We start from the raw sequence: 20760 nt of genomic DNA on the forward strand, positions 1-20760 counted from the left end.
TTACCACCTGATGAGCTTGAAAACAAAGCATGCAAACAAAAAGCAGTAAAACCATCATTTCTGGGGATCCATCTGTTACTCATCCACTGATGTAGCTCAACTGATGACATGTTTGGAGCCCAGCAATGACAGTTGATGATCAACTCCATCCCCCAAATATTTTTTTCACATATTCTTTCACCCAAACCAGTTTTTCCCAAAACAATTGTTTGGGAAATTAATGAGTGCTTACTATGGACCAAGCACTGTGTTGAATATTGTACCTCATTTTATCCTCAAAACAGGCCTAAGAAGTGAGTGTTATTATATCATCCCTGCCAAAGGTCATGTAAATAACAAGTGTTAGAAACAAAACTCAATCCCAAGTATGTCTAATGACAGATCCCATGCTTTTGGCCACTACAAGGTGTCATTTCTAAGCATCTTTCCCAGTTTTATCCAAGGCCCAGACTAAGGATAGAACTCTAGGGTATTCCACTAGAGACTTCCTTCACAACAGATGTAAAACCACTGATTCATGCTCATTGGATATTGTGATTCATCTAATAGTCAATTCACTTGGCGAGACTATTATCCACCTGACTTTCACAATTTTATTCACAAGAATAGCATGGAAAACCATTAAATGCCTTGCAAAACTGAAAAATATTATGTCTATGACATTCCCTTTATCTGCTAACATCTGCATTTCTTGCCAGTTTTACCATTTTTCTTTCTAAGAGATCTCTTCATCTACATTATTGTCCTTGTCCCTAAGTTATCGGCCATGCTATCTCTAGAGCAATTTAAACTCAAGCCCATCATAACTTCCCTATTTCAAATACTTCAGAGGCCTCCCATCTTCTAGAGATGGTGCTCTTAACCTCGGTCTTAGGACTTCCAAGCACTATTTCAAATTATTTGAATACTGTATACGTGTGCACGCGGCTTCGAAAAGCATCCATAGATTTGTATCACATTATCAAAAAGTAACTATGATTTTAATGCTTATAAATCACCTATAAAATAAAATTTCCTAAGTGTTTATATAAAACTTTTCATGAGCTAATTTCTAACAGCCCCCAACCTCATCTCCTTCCATGTCTCACCTTTCAATACCCACTGCATTTGCGCACACTCACATGCAAAGAGTGCCATACTTCCTGTGGTTTCTCAAAAGGCCGTATATTTGCTCAGTTCCACACGTAAGTACACGCTGGGCCTTCTTGCTCCCCCTTGTGAGATCCTATTTGTTCTCAAACCATTTATAACCCATCCTCCCACCCACCTCCCCTCCAGCAACCCTCAGTTTGTTCTTTATAGTTAAAGAACTATAAAGTCTGTTTTATGGTTTGCCCCTCTCCAATATCACTTTCTCGATGAAACCCTTCTCTGTCCTCTCCACTCACTTCATACATTACATAGACAATATATGTAAAACACATACTAAGTGTGCAACAAATAACAGTGCTGGAGGTAATGCTGGTAAATACTGACAATGATGATGTTAGCACACTGAACTGTAACTCCTTGAGGACAGGGATTGTGTTTAACTTCAAACTTTTTGGTGATGTTTAACTTAATTTTGAAACTACCATAGTGCCTTATACATAGTAGAGAGTAAGCATGTATTTGTTAATAATCAATTACCAAGTCCAAAATACTGAAAGCCAAGGGAAGACAGTTAAAGAAGAGACCAGCATGAATGAGAATTACCAAAGAAAACTTTATTGAGGAGGTAGATACACAAAGGTAGATTTTTTAATGGCCGGAGAAGAGTACAGAAGTTACCAAAGGTAAAAGAAAAAAAGCATAATACATAGTCTGCCCTGGGGTGGGGAAGAGTAAATGTGCTTTGTTTGATAGGAAGGAGAAGCAGTGAGCGACAACATAATTAAATACTTGTCATTACTAAAACTTTACTGTCTAGTACCATGCCTAGAGATGAATAGCAAAGACAACAATCCTAAATTTTGCTCCTTTCAGAAACCTCAAGTTATATCAAAACCATAAAAGGGAATGTTTCATTTAGGCAAACTGTATAATATAATGCGGAAAACACAAGCTTTATAGGGCAGCAAATCTAGCTTTGAATTTTAGCTTTGCCACTTACCTGTTATCTTGGGTGAGTCCCTTATCTCTTTGAACTTTAGTTTTCTCTTCCATAGAATGGAAATCATAATGGTTATCCTAAAGGCCTGAGGTAGGGTTTGAATGAGATAATTCTTGGAAGCCCTCTAGCGCAGAACCTGGCGTGTAGCAGGTGTTCAATAAACACGAGTGTTGCTGTTATTGTTTAGACTATGAACTGATGTACTTGTGTGTCTGCGCTAAGTCATGGTGTATGTTATGTTGTGTATGTTTTTGGACATGTAAACTTGAGCCTACTTGATCTGAAGGTAATTGGGCTTTTCGAAACAGAAATAATCCAGAAAAGGACAATGTCTGACATGGTACCCCATGGCCATTGTCTCTTTTAAAATAAAGAAACAAAAAAAAATTTGAGTGTAGGGTGAGTGCTCAAATAGGAAGCTAATCATTTTCTTTATTAAATACCTGCTGTACAAACTGTCATTCAAATACTGCCTTATGCTTTATGTAAAACATTGAAAACCCCCTATGACTTTATTCTTCTGCTTGGATTTTTTTTCTTAGAAAAATATGTAATTGAATTAATTTCAAGTGTGTTTGTTTGTAAACCAGCCAAATATTTCCTTTTAAATACTTGAGCTCTATGTTGAATACACACATGTGGTTCTTAGCACATTTTGTTTTTTCAGTAATAGATTTCATCCTTTAATCCTTTTTTAAATGGGCTTTAAGTTCCACATATACTAATATGTCTCCTATGTCCATAATAAATGAAAGTTTTTCATTTCGTGCAGGTTCTTCCAGGGGACCCAGCCCCCTAACCATGGGAGCCCAGGACACCCTCCCTGTTGCAGCAGCATTTACAGAAACGGTCAATGCCTACTTCAAAGGAGCAGATCCAAGCAAGTAAGCCTGGGGCTTCGTCCACTGTACTCTCCAAACTCTAGCCTATTCAGTGGGGGAGGGGGGCACCCTAAATATAACTATTTCATTCTTTATCCTAAAATGAACCAACCAAACAAACAAAAATTCGGTTAACAATAACAGGTGGCATACATAGAATGGAGGAGAAAATTTAAATTAGAACTATTAATTCACTGCTTTTTAAAAAAAATGTGCCAAAAGGACTGATAATCTAATATCTTGCTCCCTAGAAATCTCTGGTTCAGTCTTGGTTGCAAGTTTACAGAAAGTCCTAACCCAATTCCGTCAACAGCAAAAAAATTTATTATCTCACAAAAGTAAATGTCTAGATCATGTCTTTATTGTCTTAGTCTTTGCTGAATGGGAATCACTCACATATAAACTGAGAAATGGTGCACTGGAATGAGAACCTGGAAAAACACACATTTCATAACACAGAGATTAGTAAGAAGACAAGTTATATGTTACCCTTACTAACTAAGGAAAAACTGGCCAAAAAAATTACAATCACAGCAAAGTAAAAACTCTAGAGAAAAATGCACCACTCCCTATTTACTGAGCCTGATTTCACTTATTACAGTACACAGTGACAGTGAACTTGACCTCTGAATGCATTTGTAATATGATTAAATATTTTGCTTTTCTATAAGGATTTCTCTGGATAGAGTTCAGGAAGTTTATAAATTCCCTGAAATTATACGGCATATCTTGTTGTGTGTGCATATGTACATTTGTCCATAGAGAGGGTCTATAACCTCCATCAATTTCACAAAGAGGTATATGATCCAAAAAAAAAAAAAAGAATTAAGAGTGATTATTAGTCTACACTGAGAACAAAACACCGAAGTCAAACTGGCTTTCATGTGTGTCATTAACACATTTCCAGGCCTGAATGTGATGGATAAACAAAGGACAAACCTAAGTGAGGAGAGAATTGCTTTTTATTTTTTACTTACAAGGACGAGGACTTAGAAGACCTTAGTATCCATGGAAGTGAGAATTAGAAAATGTTCACATAGAACACTAGACCATTTTATGAAAATTTTTTAAAGAGTGATAATTAAGTATAATTAGAACTTGGATTTCCACATATATTTTAAGTGAGAATTTTTGTGATTAAGTGTGAAATCCTCTTTACACTTCAGAAACGCTAGTTTTTATAAGCCTAAATCTAACAATATTATACTGGGAAACATGACTAGTAACTCTACCTTTAAGTGCCCTATCAAGAGACAGTGGGATCTATCAACCTCCCTAAATGTCATGTCCTTTTTTACAACATTTAGATTTTATTCTAAGCCCAAACTATTGTAGACAAACCAACACTATGGACTCCAGTGTGTTTTAGTCCATTTGAGATGCTGTAATAGAATACTGTAGGTTGAGTCGCTTCTAAACCACACAAATTTATTTCTCATAGGTCTTGAGGCTGGGAAGTCCAAGATCAAGGCTCTGGCAGATTCAGTATCAGACCAGAGGCAGGCTCCTGGTTCACAGCAACCTTAAATGGGAGGGTGTGTTTGGGGGGGGGGGGTAGTAGGGAACTCTTCAGGGTTGCTTTTATAAAGGCACTCATCTCATTTATGATGGTCTTACCTTCATAACCTAATCACCTCGCAACGGCCCACCTTCAAACACCATCACACCAGAAATTAGATTTCAGCATATACGTTTTGGAAGGACACAAACATTCAGCCTGTAGCACTCTGGTTTCTCCCATGTCTTTTCTCTTTCATCTTCAAAGCAGGAAGGTAATTTGCCACATCCACATATCAACAGGAATTAAAAGCTGCCTCATACAGAGTGTGCATTTGAACCGTTAGAGCAAGTAAGCACCATGTGCCTAAGTTGTATATGTACTTCATATACACATACACATTTGTTCTATAGACTCTCCTTCAAACAAAGAATTTGCATAACTTTCTATAATACCAGTTCTAAGTATTACTTATTATTGACTGGCCTACCTATACCTTTAAAGCTCAGGCTGACTGGAATTGACAAAGGCAGGTAGAAACACACCTTTAAAGAATAAGCGTAGTCAGGGGGGCACCTTGGTGCCTCAGTCAGTTAAGCTTCTGACTCTTGATTTCAGCTCAGGTCATGACCTCAGTGTCATGAGATTGAGCCCCATGTCCAGCTCTGCGCTGAGCATGGAGCCTGCTTAAGATTCCCTCTCTTTCTCTCCCTCTGCCCCTCCCCCAAACTCTCTTTCCAAAAGGAAAAAAAAAAAAAAAAGAATAAGAATAGTCAGGAGTGTGGAAAGGTGTCTATACCAGCATGAAAAACACTGGGAATCACACAAGAAATAAGCTCTTCTTTTGTCTGCTTACTAACTGGCTTTCATTAATTCATTTATTCAGAGACCTAATTGGTAGTCAGAGTACTCCCACTTTTGACCCCTAAAATCTATTCTCAATATTCACTCTTCTGCTCAGTATCCTCCTACCTTGTCCAAAGTAAAAACGCTAATGCTTTACAATGGTCTATGAGGCTCTCCATTATCTGGCCTTCAAGACCCTTCTCCCCTTCCAGCTCCCAACCTCCCTGATCTTGTCTCCATCACGGGTGTCCTTATTTACTCCACTCTAGCCACACTGGCTTCATATATTGCCATTTAGGCCAACCTACCTGCGTCTCAGGGTCTTAGCATTTGTTGCTCTTTCAGCCTGGCTGAAATCTGCTCCAGCTATCTGAGTTACCTGCCCCCTCACCTCTTTCAGGATTCTTCAGCAGACGTACCAGAGACCTTCCCTGTCCACCCTGTGCAAATAGCAACACGCCTTCCCCGCCGCTGTCGGCCCTTTCTCCCTTCCCATCGCCCTTCTCTCTAATTAACATGTTGCATGTTTTCAGTGTCACTGTCTGTCTCTTTCCCCCACTAGAATGTAAAATCCATGAGAACTGGGACTTTGAGCATTTTCTTCGTTCTTACATGCTCAGCATCTAAAGCAGGATCTGGCACAATTGCTGAACGAGTTGAGTTGAATTACTCTCCTAACACTTACAGAATGACGGCTATATGCCTGCCATTGTGCTAGACAGGGGTTATATCAGTGAAAATAAGACTTGTGCATAAATATAATACATCGTCCACTGTAGGAGAGGTGTAGTTATGGTGCAAGGGGAGTTAAGAAGCTTTTAATAATAATCTTCTTTAAATCCAAAGGAGTGGTATAGCAGCCTACCAGTCACTTTGTGGGTCTGTGCCTAGACCAGCTGGGTTCTTCATCCTGTTTCAGTTTCCCCAGCACACCATAGCAGGTGTGTGGCCAGGTCTGCACCTGGGAGCCTGGTATCCATGACCTTGGCATTCCAGCAATGTGGCACTTGAGCCAAATTAATATTGGTGTTTTCTTATGCTCTTCCAAATGAACTTAGTGTTTGACTTGAGATGACTGCATATACTGAATCTGTTTTCAATTATATCGCCATAAGTAGTTGCAGTATGTATTGCATATTGGTAGATGGGAGATTCAGTAATTCATTGAAATTATGAGATCTGAAATTTATGAACAGATCATGAGGTGACATTCTTCTAAATTTAATTTCAGCTCCAGGCAGTGAATCATTTTAATTGCTGTTCCTTTGTTATTCACTTTCAAGGAAACATCTCAAGTTCAAAAATTCTATCACAGTGTGAGTGGGGGAGGGGGAGGATAAAGTCAAACACAGCACCACATAGAGAAATGATACAGAAAAGCCATGTGGATTTGCTTTTGCCTGTGGTTCCTTCTCATCCTGCACCCAAAACCTTCCCCATTTGCTTTCAGACCATACACTGGAAACAGAAATATATATACTATGTTATATATATTGTTATATGCTATGATATATAATCCATTCAAGTATAGTTACACTCTTTCTCTGAGTATTGACAACACCTGTAGTAGGCATTTTGACACCTGAGTCTTTCTCAGTTGCTCATTGGCAGAGAAGTCCTTAACTTTTGCTGTTGGCTGGGGAATACATCTCCCGTTATTTGCTCCTATTTGAACAACCCTGGTGCTAGGGATTAATTCTTTACTCTCCTGGAAAAATTATGTCTCTCAGCTATTTTCTATCCTTCCCTTATCATCACATTTCAATTATTTATTCAACTGTCTGTCTCCCCAATTAAACTGGAAGTTTGGGCAAAGACCACATTTGTCCTGTTTCTCACTGCCCTTTCCAGGGCATTACGTAATACCTGGTACATTGTATAGTCACCCTGTGTATAATTGTTCCATGTGTGAATTTATTTTGGCATTTTATTGAGTTCCTACTCTGCACTATGTTCTATGTCATGCACATTTGCCTTTCTAGAACCCAAGACACAGCACTTGCCTTCACAATAGTGGGTCAGGTATGTGTAAGAAGCGATGAAACAGTTTTAAAAAAATCTGTACCTCTGTCCAACGAATCTAGAGAAAGGAAAAAGTAAGGAAGACTGAATAAAGAGAATATTAAGGAAGGTTTCAGAAAGGCCTGCCTTTGAACTGAGTCTTTGAAACCTGAAAAGAAGTTTGCCTAGGACCTGAGCCAATGAAAGGGGATTGTAAATAAAGGAAGGGAGGCTGCATCTGCTCAGGGGTATGTACACTTGAAATGAAGACTGTGCGCTTACTTATCACAGCAGTATACAGAAGTTACATTCATGTCAGGGATGTACTTCTGATGACCTCACATATATCAAATTCACACCTTTCCTGACCAAAATTGGCCAGCATGTCTGTTGATTGGCTAATGTGGTACTGCCTGTGGCCATGGGGAGAACCCAGTTTATAAGTCACTTAGCCAGGTGATTTTGAAATTTTGCCATTCTTTTTTTTTAAATATTTTATTTATTTATTTGACAGAGAGAGATGCAGTGAGAGAGGGAACACAAGCAGGGGGAGTGGGAGAGGGAGAAGAAGCAGGCTTCCCGCCGAGCAGGAAGCCCAATGAGGGGCCCTATCTGGGATCGTGACCTGAGCCGAAGGCAGACGCCTAATGACTGAGCCACCCAGGCGCCCGAAATTTTGCCATTCTTGACAAGTGTTTCATTTGTTGGGATTCACATGATTTCAAATTTTATTCGTAACATGAGTTTGTTAATATCTCCATATTGCTGGATTTTAGATTTCAGTAATTCAAACTCACATGAAATGTAGCCACGTTGCATACTGATAGGAACAATCATTAAACAAGGATTTTCCTTTAGTGAATATGCGCTGGAAATATTCATTTTTGTATAGAAAATTTCAGATCCATAAATAACTACTGGATGAATTAATAAATCAGTAAATTTTGCCTATGACAGCTGAGATACAATCCAGAAATGTAATATAAATGAAGAAACTCGGTGCTTTACATTGGTTTGTACTGACTACTTCTCTCAGCAGCTGCCCAACACTGGAAGCCCTTTGAAGAAAGGGGCTGTTTTGCTCATTTTTAAATGGCCTCCCCACTCAAACAAAAATTATACAATTAGGAGCTGATAAACGCTTACTGACTTAATAAACACTCCCTCCTCTCACTGACTAGTTTTCAAAAGAGAAACTTTGTCCCCCACCAAGACACCACTTAGATCTCATTTTGAGCAATCTGGCAAAGCAACTGAGCAGATTCTTTACTCATTAGAAAACATTTGAGCTGCCGCTGCTGACAACAACACACCGAGTGAGGGTAGATGCTGAAGTCTGATTTAACAAGTGCTCTGACTAATTACTGTTGTCTTCTAGAGTTGTGAAATCATATCCTGCACATCCACATATTGAAAAACATCAAGAGTAGACTCGGCCTAAGGGGAAGTCCAGGCTCAGCACCAGTAAATAAAGCATGGTTTATGTATCTAAAAGAGAAGGAAGACAGCAGAATTGGCACCCCAACTGGCAGATCGGCAGTATTCTCCAGAAGAGATGGAAGTGCAAACTTCCAGAAACCAGAATTTTCATCCAGAGCAGTGCAGAGTCATGGATGATAATATCTGAGTGGGGGGGGGGGGACATGGCAACTTTAGGAAGCTCATCTGCCCCCCACCTCTACCTCAACCCCAGCCTTATACATACAAGGCTGTAGCGGTTCTTCACATAAGCTATTTTAAATATGTTCCAAGGTCCATCTCCCCTGAGCCACATGTATCTCATTAATCACAGTTACACAGCCATACGAGGTGACTACCGGACAAATAGAGTTCCCTATACTCAGATGTGAGCAGAGTTTCCATCTATGAACCCCAAGTTCCCTAGAGTGTACACTCCTGAACTTAAAGTTATAGAAGTTCTTGTTTTGGCTATTGTGCACATGACAGGAGGCTGAGCTGGAGAACCCACTTTCATTGCAGGATCTGGGCACTGGGACAGACCAGACACATGCACTCCAGGAGGCAGATGCTAGGGAAGCTGCCTGTGCCACTGGGCACTATCCAAGCCACATGGGCAGCAATACCCACAGACTGGGGGTGCCCCCTGCAACACGGAGGTGACACACAGGCCTCCTGTACTGCAAGAGCCTGGCGTGAGATATGCCCTAACTACTGCAGGAGTCTGCCTAGCAAGCACCCTGGAACCAGGAAGGAGAAAAAAAAAAATCTCCTCTTCCTGCAATGTCTTTTCAGCGCCCTCTACTGACAAAATTTAACATAGTGCCTGTTGGCAAAGAAAAAGTCTATAAATAGGGCCCAATAATAATTTGCTCTGTGCAGGCGATAAAGGGTGAATTGGACCTACACTGACTTCATGTAGAAACTGACACAGTGATTATGAATTTGATATGAAAGTGCAAAGGACCTACAATAGCCAAAACAATTTTGAAAAAGAACAAAGTTGGTGGATTAATACTACTTGATTTCAGTGTGATCCAGGGATTCTACTCCTGTATCATTTACCAAGAGAAATGAGAGCCTATGTCCATACGAAGACTTGTAGAAAAATATTCATCACAGCTTTACTTGTAATACCCAAAAATTGGAAAGAATCCAGATGTCAACCAACGAGTGGATCAAAAAGAAAAAAGACTGTGTTATAACCATAAGCTATGCAGCAATAAAGCCATGAACTATTGATGCACACACTACACGGGTGAATCTCAAAATAATTACAGAGTGGAAGAAGCCAGATCAAAAAAGAATCACATACTTTATGATTCTGTTTACATGAAATTCTAGAATGTGCAAATTAATATGTAGTGTCAGAAAGCATATTAGCAATTGCTTAGGGATAGGGAGTGGAAGGATGGAGAAGAGCAGGAAAGAGGGGTCACAGAAATGCAGGAGGCAGCTTTTAGGGATGCTGGATACATTCAGTAACTTGATTGCATGATGGCTTCACAGGTGTATAAGATATCAAAAATTATGGAATTTTACACTATAAATGAGTGCCATTTTTTGTATGTCATTTATGCCCCAATAAAGCCCTTTTTGAAAAAGAATTATTCTTCCTTCCAAATTATCATCTTATTGTGCTAACTTATATGACTGATTTTTTACAATTTCAGCCAAATAGACATGGGATAAAGATATAGCTTAAATGGAAGCAAGAAGTTTACCTCTCGAGTACAGAAAAGAACATGCTCAGGGCACCAATCATGTTACTGAGAACTAAAATAAGTCCCAACAATGAGTTGCGTGATGACATTGTGCAATTGATTTAATATCTTAAAATATGCTGCCAAAGATTCAGAAATTGAAGAGACAGAACCATCAGAACAGATGATTCTATCTGTGAGGTGAACATATAGACTGATCTACAGAAAGAAAAAAGCTGCATTTTTCTTCTGACAGTTCAAAAACACATTCAGCAAATGACCACTCTTTTGGATACGTGGTAACACAAACCTTGCATTCTCGGGTCTTAGAACTGATTTAGTAGTTGACAGTGGAATTGTAAGAGCTTACCTTTGGTCTCTCCTGCTGTGTAATATTGTTACATAAATCATTTCTTTTTCACAACTGTTTTGATTCACAGCATATTGACCTGGGTTTCCTCTCTTCCTTCCTCTCCTGTGTTCTGATATGCCAGGTGTATCGTGAAGATTACTGGAGAAATGGTTCTGTCCTTTCCTGCTGGTATCACCAGACACTTTGCCAACAACCCATCACCAGCTGCTCTGACTTTTCGGGTGATAAATTTCAGCAGGTTAGAACACGTCCTGCCAAATCCCCAACTTCTCTGCTGGTAAATATATTTTGCACAATTTCTTTCTTTTCTTTTTTTTAAGATTTTATTTATTGACAGAGAGAGACACAGCGAGAGAGGGAACACAAGCAGGGGGAGTGGGAGAGGGAGAAGCAGGCTTCCTGCGGAGCAGGGAGCCCGATGTGGGGCTCGATCCCAGGACCCTGGGACCATGACCCGAGCTGAAGGCAGACGCTTAACAACTGAGCCACCCAGGGCCCCCCCGCACAATTTCTTTAGAGATGTGCATAGCTTAGCACTGGATACTTACATGAGGGATATACTTTAACAAGAATGTAGCCCGGTAGAGAAATTACCGCTACTCCTACTCCGATATGTTTGTAGATTCAGCCCAGAGCTTTTGCCACCTGTCTAAGTCTTCAGTGGGTGCTCCTGTGCAGATGCTTATATGTATTCTAATGGCCAACTATCTCAAGTGGCTAAAGAGACATTTAGGGTAATAAAATCTGTATTAGTGACAGTTTATTCATGGTCTGTTTTACTGACCATCAGTAAACAGTGGATAAGGATGGTGGGAAATCAGCCCAATAAAAGGAATAAAATCCATTTGTCGTAGTAGCATCTTTTAAAATCAAATGATATGTGAACGCTGAGCTATCCTTCACATGAGCTTGAAAATCTTTCTTGTGAAATATATAATTTCATGGTCATGGTAATTGTTTCAATGGAACTTTACATGTATTCAAAGAAGCTTATGTGAGTTTGTATAAATATACTTTTTCACATTTTCTAACTATTACATCTGAACATGTCTTTATCATACCTACATACGTGCAGATTCACCCAAACATACACATGTATGAAGCTATTAAAAATGATCAGCTATACAAGTTAATTACTGGCAATGAATGAGACAGAAGATGTCATTCTTGACAGCTTCCTCTCCATCATCAAGTCCTGATATTGTACTTAAAAATCTCTCTCTAAAGTGGTCATGTTTTTCTCTTTACTGTGACCTCCCCTGTCCAAGTGACCACTGTCATTTTCCCGGACCACTGAAAGGGTTTTCCTCCTTCCCTTCCTGTGCCCAGTCTTGCCCCATGCCTACATATTTTACACAGCAGCTGGAATGACTTTTCCTGAGGTGAATCAGGTGATCGCCATGCATAATCCTCAGGTGGCTTCACATTGCGTCTATACCAGAAAGGGAACTTACTACAATTGTCTTTGAAGCCCTGAGTCATCTACCCTCATCTGCTTCTCTGATAGCAGCTCCCACCGTCCTGCCTCAGAATCCTTGCGGCTCCAGCCAGACCTGACAGTCTTAAGAACAGGCGGAGTCCTTTTCCACGTCAGAAATTTGTGTGCTTGCTTCCTCTGCCTCCGATACTATTCCTACCCCTCTGCACCTTGACCTTGACTCACCCTTCGGATCTCAGCTCTGCTTGGCCTCCCCTGACCATTCCACTCCCCTCTCCACCTCCATCCCCCATCCCCAAACCAAATAGTCCTCTTGTTGTTGTCTCTCGAGGTACCCTATTCTTCCCCTTTGTCCCTTGCTAGAATTAATAATTATATATTTATTTCTGTTTCTTCATTCATCCATCTCCCCCACTAGACTGTAAAATCCATGAGGGAATGGAACACATCTCTTAGTTCACCATCACATCCTCGATATCTTCCACTGCGCCTGGCATCTAGTAAAGACTTAACTAACATTTGTTGAATGAATGAACAACTCAACTATGATTTAAAGAATTTTGTCAAGCTGGATATTTATGTAGAAATAACTAAAGGTTGGGGCGCCTGGGTGGCTCAGTTGGTTAAGCCACTGACTCTTGATTTTGAGTCAGGTCATGATCTCAGGGTTGTGAGAAAGCAGGCTCCCTGTGTGGAGCCTGCTTAAGATTCTCTCTCTCCCTCTGCCTCTCCTCTCCCGGTGCCCCCCCCCACATTCACGCGTGCACACATGTATGCATGCGCTCTCTCTCTAAAAAAAAAAGAAAGAAAAGAAAAAAGAAATGACTAAAGTTTGTTGGTATTTCGAATTGAAGGACCATTGTAGTCACTTTCTTCACTGAGTGAGACTTTTTCATTCCAGTGGTGACAAAACAGTCACGGGTCTTTCAGGTGATTACGAAGATCACCTTCCCTTCTTTGGTCGTTGCCATGTTTTAACTAGAAAACTTGATTCCAGGTTTAAAAGTATAATTGGGTGTTATACACAAACAAGGAATCACGGAACACTACATCAAAAACTAATGACGTAATGTATGGTGATTAACATAACATAATAATAAAAAGTATTATTATAATAAATAATAAAAAAGGAAATGGTCACCTATTGAATGAAAAATAAACATAAAAAAATCAAGATTAGAAATCAGCAACTTCTTATTTCAAGTTTCCCTTCCTGCTTTTGATGTGCACATTGAGCCAGTTAATTCTTTTCAAGTTTTTATTTCAATTCCAGTTAGTTAACATGGAGTGTAATATTCACCTCAGGTGTGGAATTTAGTGATTCACCACTTAATGTACAACACCCAGTTGAACGAGTTAATTTTATTTTTCAAGATTCCTCCAACTGAAATTAGGGATTATGTGCCACCATCTCACTGGTTTGTTTGTTAATAAGACTACTGTCACGGTTTTTGTTGCATCTTTAGGTAGTTATGTGGCCAAGATTTTAGGCATATTTGCAAGAGTTTTATATTTATAGTAATATATCAGTCCTATGAATCGAATTAAATCACACTCTGAGTATGTTTTTTGTCTGACAAAACATTATATAGACCCTTACATTATTATTTGCTAAGACCAAAAAAAAAAAAAAAAAAACCCAACCAAACAAACAAACACTCCTCATTCATTTGGACCTTATAAACTCTAAATATTTGATTATTGTGTCAGGACTGTGACCAGTAACCACAGTCGTGGAACCTATGAGGGTTTGTTATGCAGGATGGTTCCACCATCACTGCTGCTATCCCTAGTTTTTAAAAGGCAACACAATCAAGTCCTCTCAGTTGCACTACAAGCCTTAGACCCAGCCAATTCTCTCATTTATGTGTTCTGAAAGACTCCATTTAGGTTAACAGCTTGGCACCTGAAGACATTTAGGTTTGCAATCCCTCGGGAGGGACCAAATTGAAGTTTACGTCTACTTTTCCCTAACAAAAGAGGTGTGCTTGTAAAGAATTCAGGAACAATTGTTAAACCAGTCATGAGACTAAAGAATTTTCAAGACTTCTTGAGCATTCCAGAATTGCATCTCTGTCTAATTGACATCTCTATTGATACTGGCAAAGCTTTCTTGAATATTTATTAAAGCAAGTTCTCTGAAGAATTATTGTAGATATAGGACGAAGCTTAATTTGTCATTAAGCTTAGAATATACATTTCCTTAAAAAATAGTGTCATTGAAATTTTCCCAGCTATTCAGATCTACTTAGTACAAATTAATGACATGTTGCTGGATGTTAATTCTGTAACTCTTTTTGGTACAGTGGGAAAGTATGACCTGTGGTCCACTGACCTGGGCTGGAATCCTGACTCTGTTACTTATTTGCTGTTAACCTTAAGCAAATTACTTAATTTCACTGACTTTCTATTACTCTTATCTCCTGCCTCTGGGTAAGTTGGATGCTTTTAGGTAATAAAAGTTTAGACAGCCCTCATCAGCATCCTTAGCCCAGCTTGACCAGGACCAAAGTTTCAGGAGGCAGGAGTCTTTTCCAGCAGAGTTACAGAGTTAGAGAGCTTTGTTTTGTTCTCAACAACCCATACCAGGGCACAGCAGAACCACATGGGTCATACTCAGACTTGAGCCACAAAACCAGTCCCTCCTAACAGATCGGTAGCAGTTTTGAAGAAAGCCCTGATTTTTTTTTTTATGACTCACTCTCTTAATTTGTTTGACTTTTGGAGGTGGAACCATAGCAACTTACTTTTCACCTGCCTTCATCACTATTTATTTGGGGGCGGGCGAGCAGAGGGAGAGGGATAGAGAGAATCTTTAAAAATAAAAATAGATTTATTTATTTATATTAAAGAGAGAGAGTGTGAGCAGGCGAGGGGCAGGGGGAGAGGGAGAGAATCTCAAGCAGACTCCCCACTGAGCGCGAGCAGACACAAGGCTGGATCTCGTGACCCTGGGATCATGACTTGAGCCAAAATCAAGAGAGGGAGGCTTAACCGACTGAGCCACCCACACGCCCTGAGAGAGAGAATCTTAAGCAGGCTCCACATTCAGCACGGAGCCCAGCGTGGGACTCAGTCTCACAACCCTGAGATCATGACCTGAACCGAAAGCAAGAGTTGGTAGCTTTACTGACTGAACCACTCAGGCGCCCCTGCCATCATCACTTCATTACTATCACCCTTCTGTCTTCTTAACCTCTGGTTGTCATTCAGTAAGTGAATCGTATGTCAGGTTACTGAATTCATTGGGCCCTAAGTTTCCTCATTATGTGGGAAGTGAGCAGAGGCTTTTCACACTCTTGCCTGATTCCTTTTGTCATTGAGACAAGCATTTTCAAGATACATTGGGTGAAGGACGTGTGGACAGACATCTGAGCAAAACAAATCTCTAGGAATACCAAACTCCTGAATTCATCAAGACTGCACTTCTCTATAGTAACTACCATGATTATTATCATTCACATTCCAGGATCATCTTGTAAGTGCAGTGACTGTTTTATGATTTAGCTGTTCTTCGATGAAATACCATAGTAGTTTTAGTATCGCCCTGTTCCCCTCAGTTGGAGATAAAGACTGTGTTTACATTTGGCCAAATATTTAACTCAGTAATTTCTGAGAAACTACTGTTCAAGTCAAGTAAAAAAAAAAAAAAAAATCAATGTACTCAGCTCTTTGATTGCATTAACTGACTAATTCAGAGGAAAACTAGTGATGTAGAAAGGGCTATTAAGTTTGGGTTAATATATAATTCACTCTTTAAAGCAACCAGTTATCATCAGGATTGGTTGATATTACTGGGTACTCACTGAGATTCATAGCAATACAATCATGCCTCCCTATGGGCATTAATCTATTAATATAATGCCATTCAGAACTGCAATTGTACTAAAACTATACTACTGCTAATAATATGATCTCTATAGACTGTCAAAGATGGAGATGGAAACAGGTGATAATTTGCTAAGATGCTTCTTTGGGTAGGTATTTGTCACAAGATGCTACTCAATAATTTTTTCTTCCCAACTAAATAGCGATAATACCCAAAATGATGCCAATACCAAGGAATTCTGGGTAAACATGCCAAATTTGATGACTCACCTAAAGAAAGTGTCGGAACAAAAACCCCAGGCTACATATTATAATGTGGACATGCTCAAATATCAGGTAAGCCTATTCATATGATCAGAGTGTCTCTTTCACATTATAAATGTATATTCTAACATGTCTAACATTAAAGAAAAGTAAATAAAATAGCATTTCTTTTAATATAACTTAAAAGCTATAATTTTTAAGAAAATAAACTTAAAAGGCTACTTGGAGACTACAAAAATGAAGTTGCAGAAACTTCCAATAATTGAGATTATAAATATTGGTAAACTAGTTCACTGTGGTGGTAATATATCCTCCAGGTTGGAAAACACTTATTTATATTGCTGTAAGGAAGCCACTAAAAGTAAAGTATCTACATGACAGAACATTTTACAAAAATGCAAATGAATGTTTGTCCTGTAAGAATAATATCCTCTAAGCTTTGGACATTAGCAATAATACTGAACAAACATGATACCACAGAAATTCATCACCTGTATAATTAAAATATAATTAAAAATGCATTTTTATTTAACTTTTTTCCCCAAAACATTTAAACACATTTAGTGACTGCTTTAAGCTTCTGAGAGAAATGAAAAAGAGCAAAAAAAGCAAACTCCAATAAAAAGTTTCCCTGAATGAGAAATTAAATTTTGAGGCACATGCATGGTTCTTTATGCCCAGAGGGGTAAAAATAAACCTGTACTTGTTTTCTTTCACAAACATTCATTACAAACACCACGTCTACATTGTCACTTCTGATTAAAAACATTTTTTTTACTCTTAAATGCGGTGGGATTTTTTTTTTTTGTCTCCATATTTGTCATTAAGTGAATCTAGGAAGTAGACCAAATTCACCTATTGCAACCTGAGGTTGGTGTAAAGTATTAAATTGAAGGCAAGAAGCTGCATTCTGGAATTAAGTCAGCTTCCTACAGGCCACTGACTTTAGGCACTTAATCTCCCTGAACCTCTGTTTCCTCATCTGCAAATAAGGACAATAACAATTCCTGCCTAGATATTTTGTAGGTTGTTGTGAGGAGCTAATAGCGTAATATATTTCAAAGTATTTGTAAAATATAAGTAGCCCTAGGCCTGCCATTTTGTTTTATTTATTTATTATTTATTTATTTTAAAAAATACTGTATTTATTTGACAGAGAGACATAGTGAGAGAGGGAACACAAGCAGGGGGAGTGGGAGAGGGAGAAGCAGTCTTCCTGCGGAGCAGGAAGCCCGATGCGGGGCTCTATCCCAGGACCCTGGGATCATGACCCTAGCTGAAGACAGACGCTTAACGACTGAGCCACCCAGGCGCCCCACCATTTTGTTTTAAAGTGAGCTCTGAGGAATCCTTTTTGCTGTTGTTTACTTGTGGTGGTGGTGTTTTCCAGGGATGGAAGGAATTGGGTGGGAGGTGCAAGGAGCGTTTTGTGGGATTGCCCTCAAATCTCAGCATGTTTAGTTTCTGGCCACCAGGAGCATCCCCCAGGGCCTGGGACAATCAAAAACACACCCTCACAAACCCAAAAAGCGCCATCACTGGGGAGAGGAGCCACTGTGAAGTCAAGAACCACCACTGAGACAGAGCGCAGAAACGGGCAGGGAGGGGTCTGTCTGCTCTGCTTTTGATTTACCTTAAATAACATATTTCCAAAGCAAAGTTCATTTGCAGAAGATTATGCTGCAAAAAACATTTAAAGTTTAAAAACGTATAATGGTTGTCTAACTAAAATTGTCATCAAAAGCCATGTCTATCATTTTATACAATAACCCATATCTGGGCTTATTTCTGCCGCAACCACTGCTGCCTTATGAGCTCAGCCTGCCCTCAGGCTCCTTCCCCATGGTGTCCATATGTGCAGGCATTGCTAGGCCTAAAGGGAGCTGTTTACTTTAAAATCAGCAAAACCCATCCTCTGTGCATAAAACCACAAGGGTGTAGACATCACCCACACAACCCCCACGGTGTGAGTGTGCTGGTAAAAGAAGAATCTCCTAAAGCTATTCATCATCACAGTGAATAGTTGAGAAATAATAACATTATGAATTTTTCACTGTGGATCCAGAAATCAAGTTGGTATTATTGTCTTTGGGTAAGACAATATTGTTGATTCTGCAAACTTGGTCAAACTCACAGTGGACTCTAACTAGAATTGACGGGAGACAGTAGAATGTACCCCTTCCAGTTAGAGGATATGGGTTCAAGTGCTCACTTTGGCAAATCCCAAAGGAGTGATAGTAACCTGCTTCGTCTAACTCACTGTTGTGTTATGAAGCGAAAGTATGATAAGAGTATTAATAGGTAATATGTATGAAAATGTTAATGCTTTACTAAGTGCTAGGCACTATGCTGTTTCACATAAAATATCTTCGATCTTCCCTGACAAGCTTATGGGTAGATATTATTGTTATAATTCCCATTTGGCAGCTGAAGAAATTACTGAGACTCAGAGAGGTTTAGTGACTGGCCCAAGATCACTCAGCTTGTAAGTGGCAGTCAGAACTCACATCCAAGACTGTCTAACTCCTTGGCCTCAGCTCCTAACCAGTGTGCTACCACCTCCCTACCTGACCCAAGTGCATTGTAAACTCTAAAGTGATATAGAGTGTTCAGCGACTGATTTTGTTTTTAATCTGTAACAATTTCCCTGTAGCACCCAGCTCTCTTTCACAGGGCACCCTTCACGGTGCTATTTACTGAGAGCTCATCTGTGAGCAGCACCATCTACACGATGACATTTGACAGCTCAGAACCTTCCCATGGGAGATAATCATAACTTCTGGCTTTGTTTCAGATTAACAGTCGAGTCTTAAATATTCTCTTTCCTGTCATTTGGCAAGGTGTCTGCCCAGGGCATTCAGTCCACACCTCTGAACCTGGCCGTGAACTGGCGGTGCGAGCCGGCCAGCACTGACCTGCGCATAGATTACAAATACAATACGGATGCAATGACAACGGCCGTAGCCCTCAACAATGTGCAGTTCCTGGTCCCCATAGATGGAGGGGTAACCAAGCTCCAGGCCGTGCTCCCACCCGCAGTCTGGTAAGGAGCCACCAGTCCCCTTTCTCTTTCCCAAACGGCTCTTTCCGGGCAAAGGCCTCACAGCCTTCTTAGCATTTTTATTTCCTACAGGAGGACATCACAGCAGGCCTGTGTGTCAGGGTTCAGGGCAGGAAACAGAAACCGTTCTGTTATTTTAAGCAGAGAAGGATTTAACACAGGGATTAAATGCTCACACAACAGTGGAAGTGCGAGAGGAATAAGCCTTCGACTGGATCTCCAAGAACGTGTCCCAGAACGCTGCAGTACTGACTCGCCAGGGAAGGTGCTCCCTCTGTCACAACCAAGAAGCAGAGAAATCAGAAAGCTGCCCATGGAGCCATTGAATTCAAGAACTCACCACTGCCACGTTGATCCAAGGATAAGAAATTTCCTACCCACCTGCCTTAACTGCTTCTCAACGCTCACACAACTGGAGACTGGACTGCATGCAGCACTTTGTGAGAAGATCCCCACGTCTCAGTTAGGCTGCTGGCTAGCAGGAAAGAACCACAAATATGGCAAGAGAAGGGCCTCTGCCCCCCTTCCATCCTCCAAATCTCAAGCAGTGCCTGTAATTGGTGGACCCTAATCTGCATCTAGGACCCTAACTGCAGGGGCGTCTGAGAAATGCAGGGTTTTGTTTTGTAGCCTCTGGACTATTAAAAAGGCACCACTAGAGAAGGTACGGGAACAGCCACTGAAGAGACACTGAGTACTGATAGTAGCTGTTAAAAAGAACTTGTTCTGTTAGAAAAAGTTATTCTAGTTTTTCCATGTGATTGTCAGAAGCAAAAAAAACATTAAAAAAAAAGTCATCCATACAACAGCTAAAACTTAAGTTTCCTGAATTAATTAAGACTTACCGTCTATGATAAGTAGGTGTCAAAAAATTTAACTGCATTGTCCTCTATATGTTTTCATATCTGACAGTGTTGTGGCTAGTTACAATAAGGAACAGAAAAAAGAGAATTTATGTGTGGATGGATAGATGATAGATAGATAGATAGATAGATAATGCTTAAATTGTAGTTAACATTGTCAAGATCCATTTTTTAAATTAACACTATCTAGAAAAAATATGGTTTCCATTAAACAAAAACATTTGCATATACAAAAAAGCCTTTTACCTATTTTATTTTTAGGAATGCTGAACAACAAAGAATATTGTGGAAGATTCCTGATATTTCTCAGAAGTCAGAAAATGGAGGTAATGTAATCACAGGCTTACTTTATTTAATATATAAAGCTGAAATAACTTTCAGGTATTAGAAAACTATTAAAATATACAGCGTTAGAAGCAAGCAAAATATTTCACTTTGTTTTGGTATATACTCA

At 39.7% G+C, this 20760-nt stretch overlaps 1 protein-coding gene across 7 annotated transcripts in view; it reads left to right on the forward strand.

Annotated features, from left to right (window-relative positions):
• SGIP1 (SH3GL interacting endocytic adaptor 1) overlaps nt 1-20760 on the forward strand; it is a 213008-nt gene that overhangs the window by 182817 nt on the left and 9431 nt on the right. For all 7 annotated transcript variants that reach the window (XM_027618919.2, XM_035727226.1, XM_035727228.1 and 4 more), the window contains 5 exons: nt 2865-2976; nt 10974-11129; nt 16322-16454; nt 19223-19425; nt 20568-20632. In XM_027618919.2, the coding sequence (XP_027474720.1) occupies nt 2865-2976; nt 10974-11129; nt 16322-16454; nt 19223-19425; nt 20568-20632 (669 nt within the window). The remainder of the gene's footprint in view (nt 1-2864; nt 2977-10973; nt 11130-16321; nt 16455-19222; nt 19426-20567; nt 20633-20760) is intronic.

Source organism: Zalophus californianus, chromosome 4 (genome assembly GCF_009762305.2).
Source record: "Zalophus californianus isolate mZalCal1 chromosome 4, mZalCal1.pri.v2, whole genome shotgun sequence".
Classification (NCBI taxonomy): Eukaryota; Metazoa; Chordata; class Mammalia; order Carnivora; family Otariidae; genus Zalophus; species Zalophus californianus.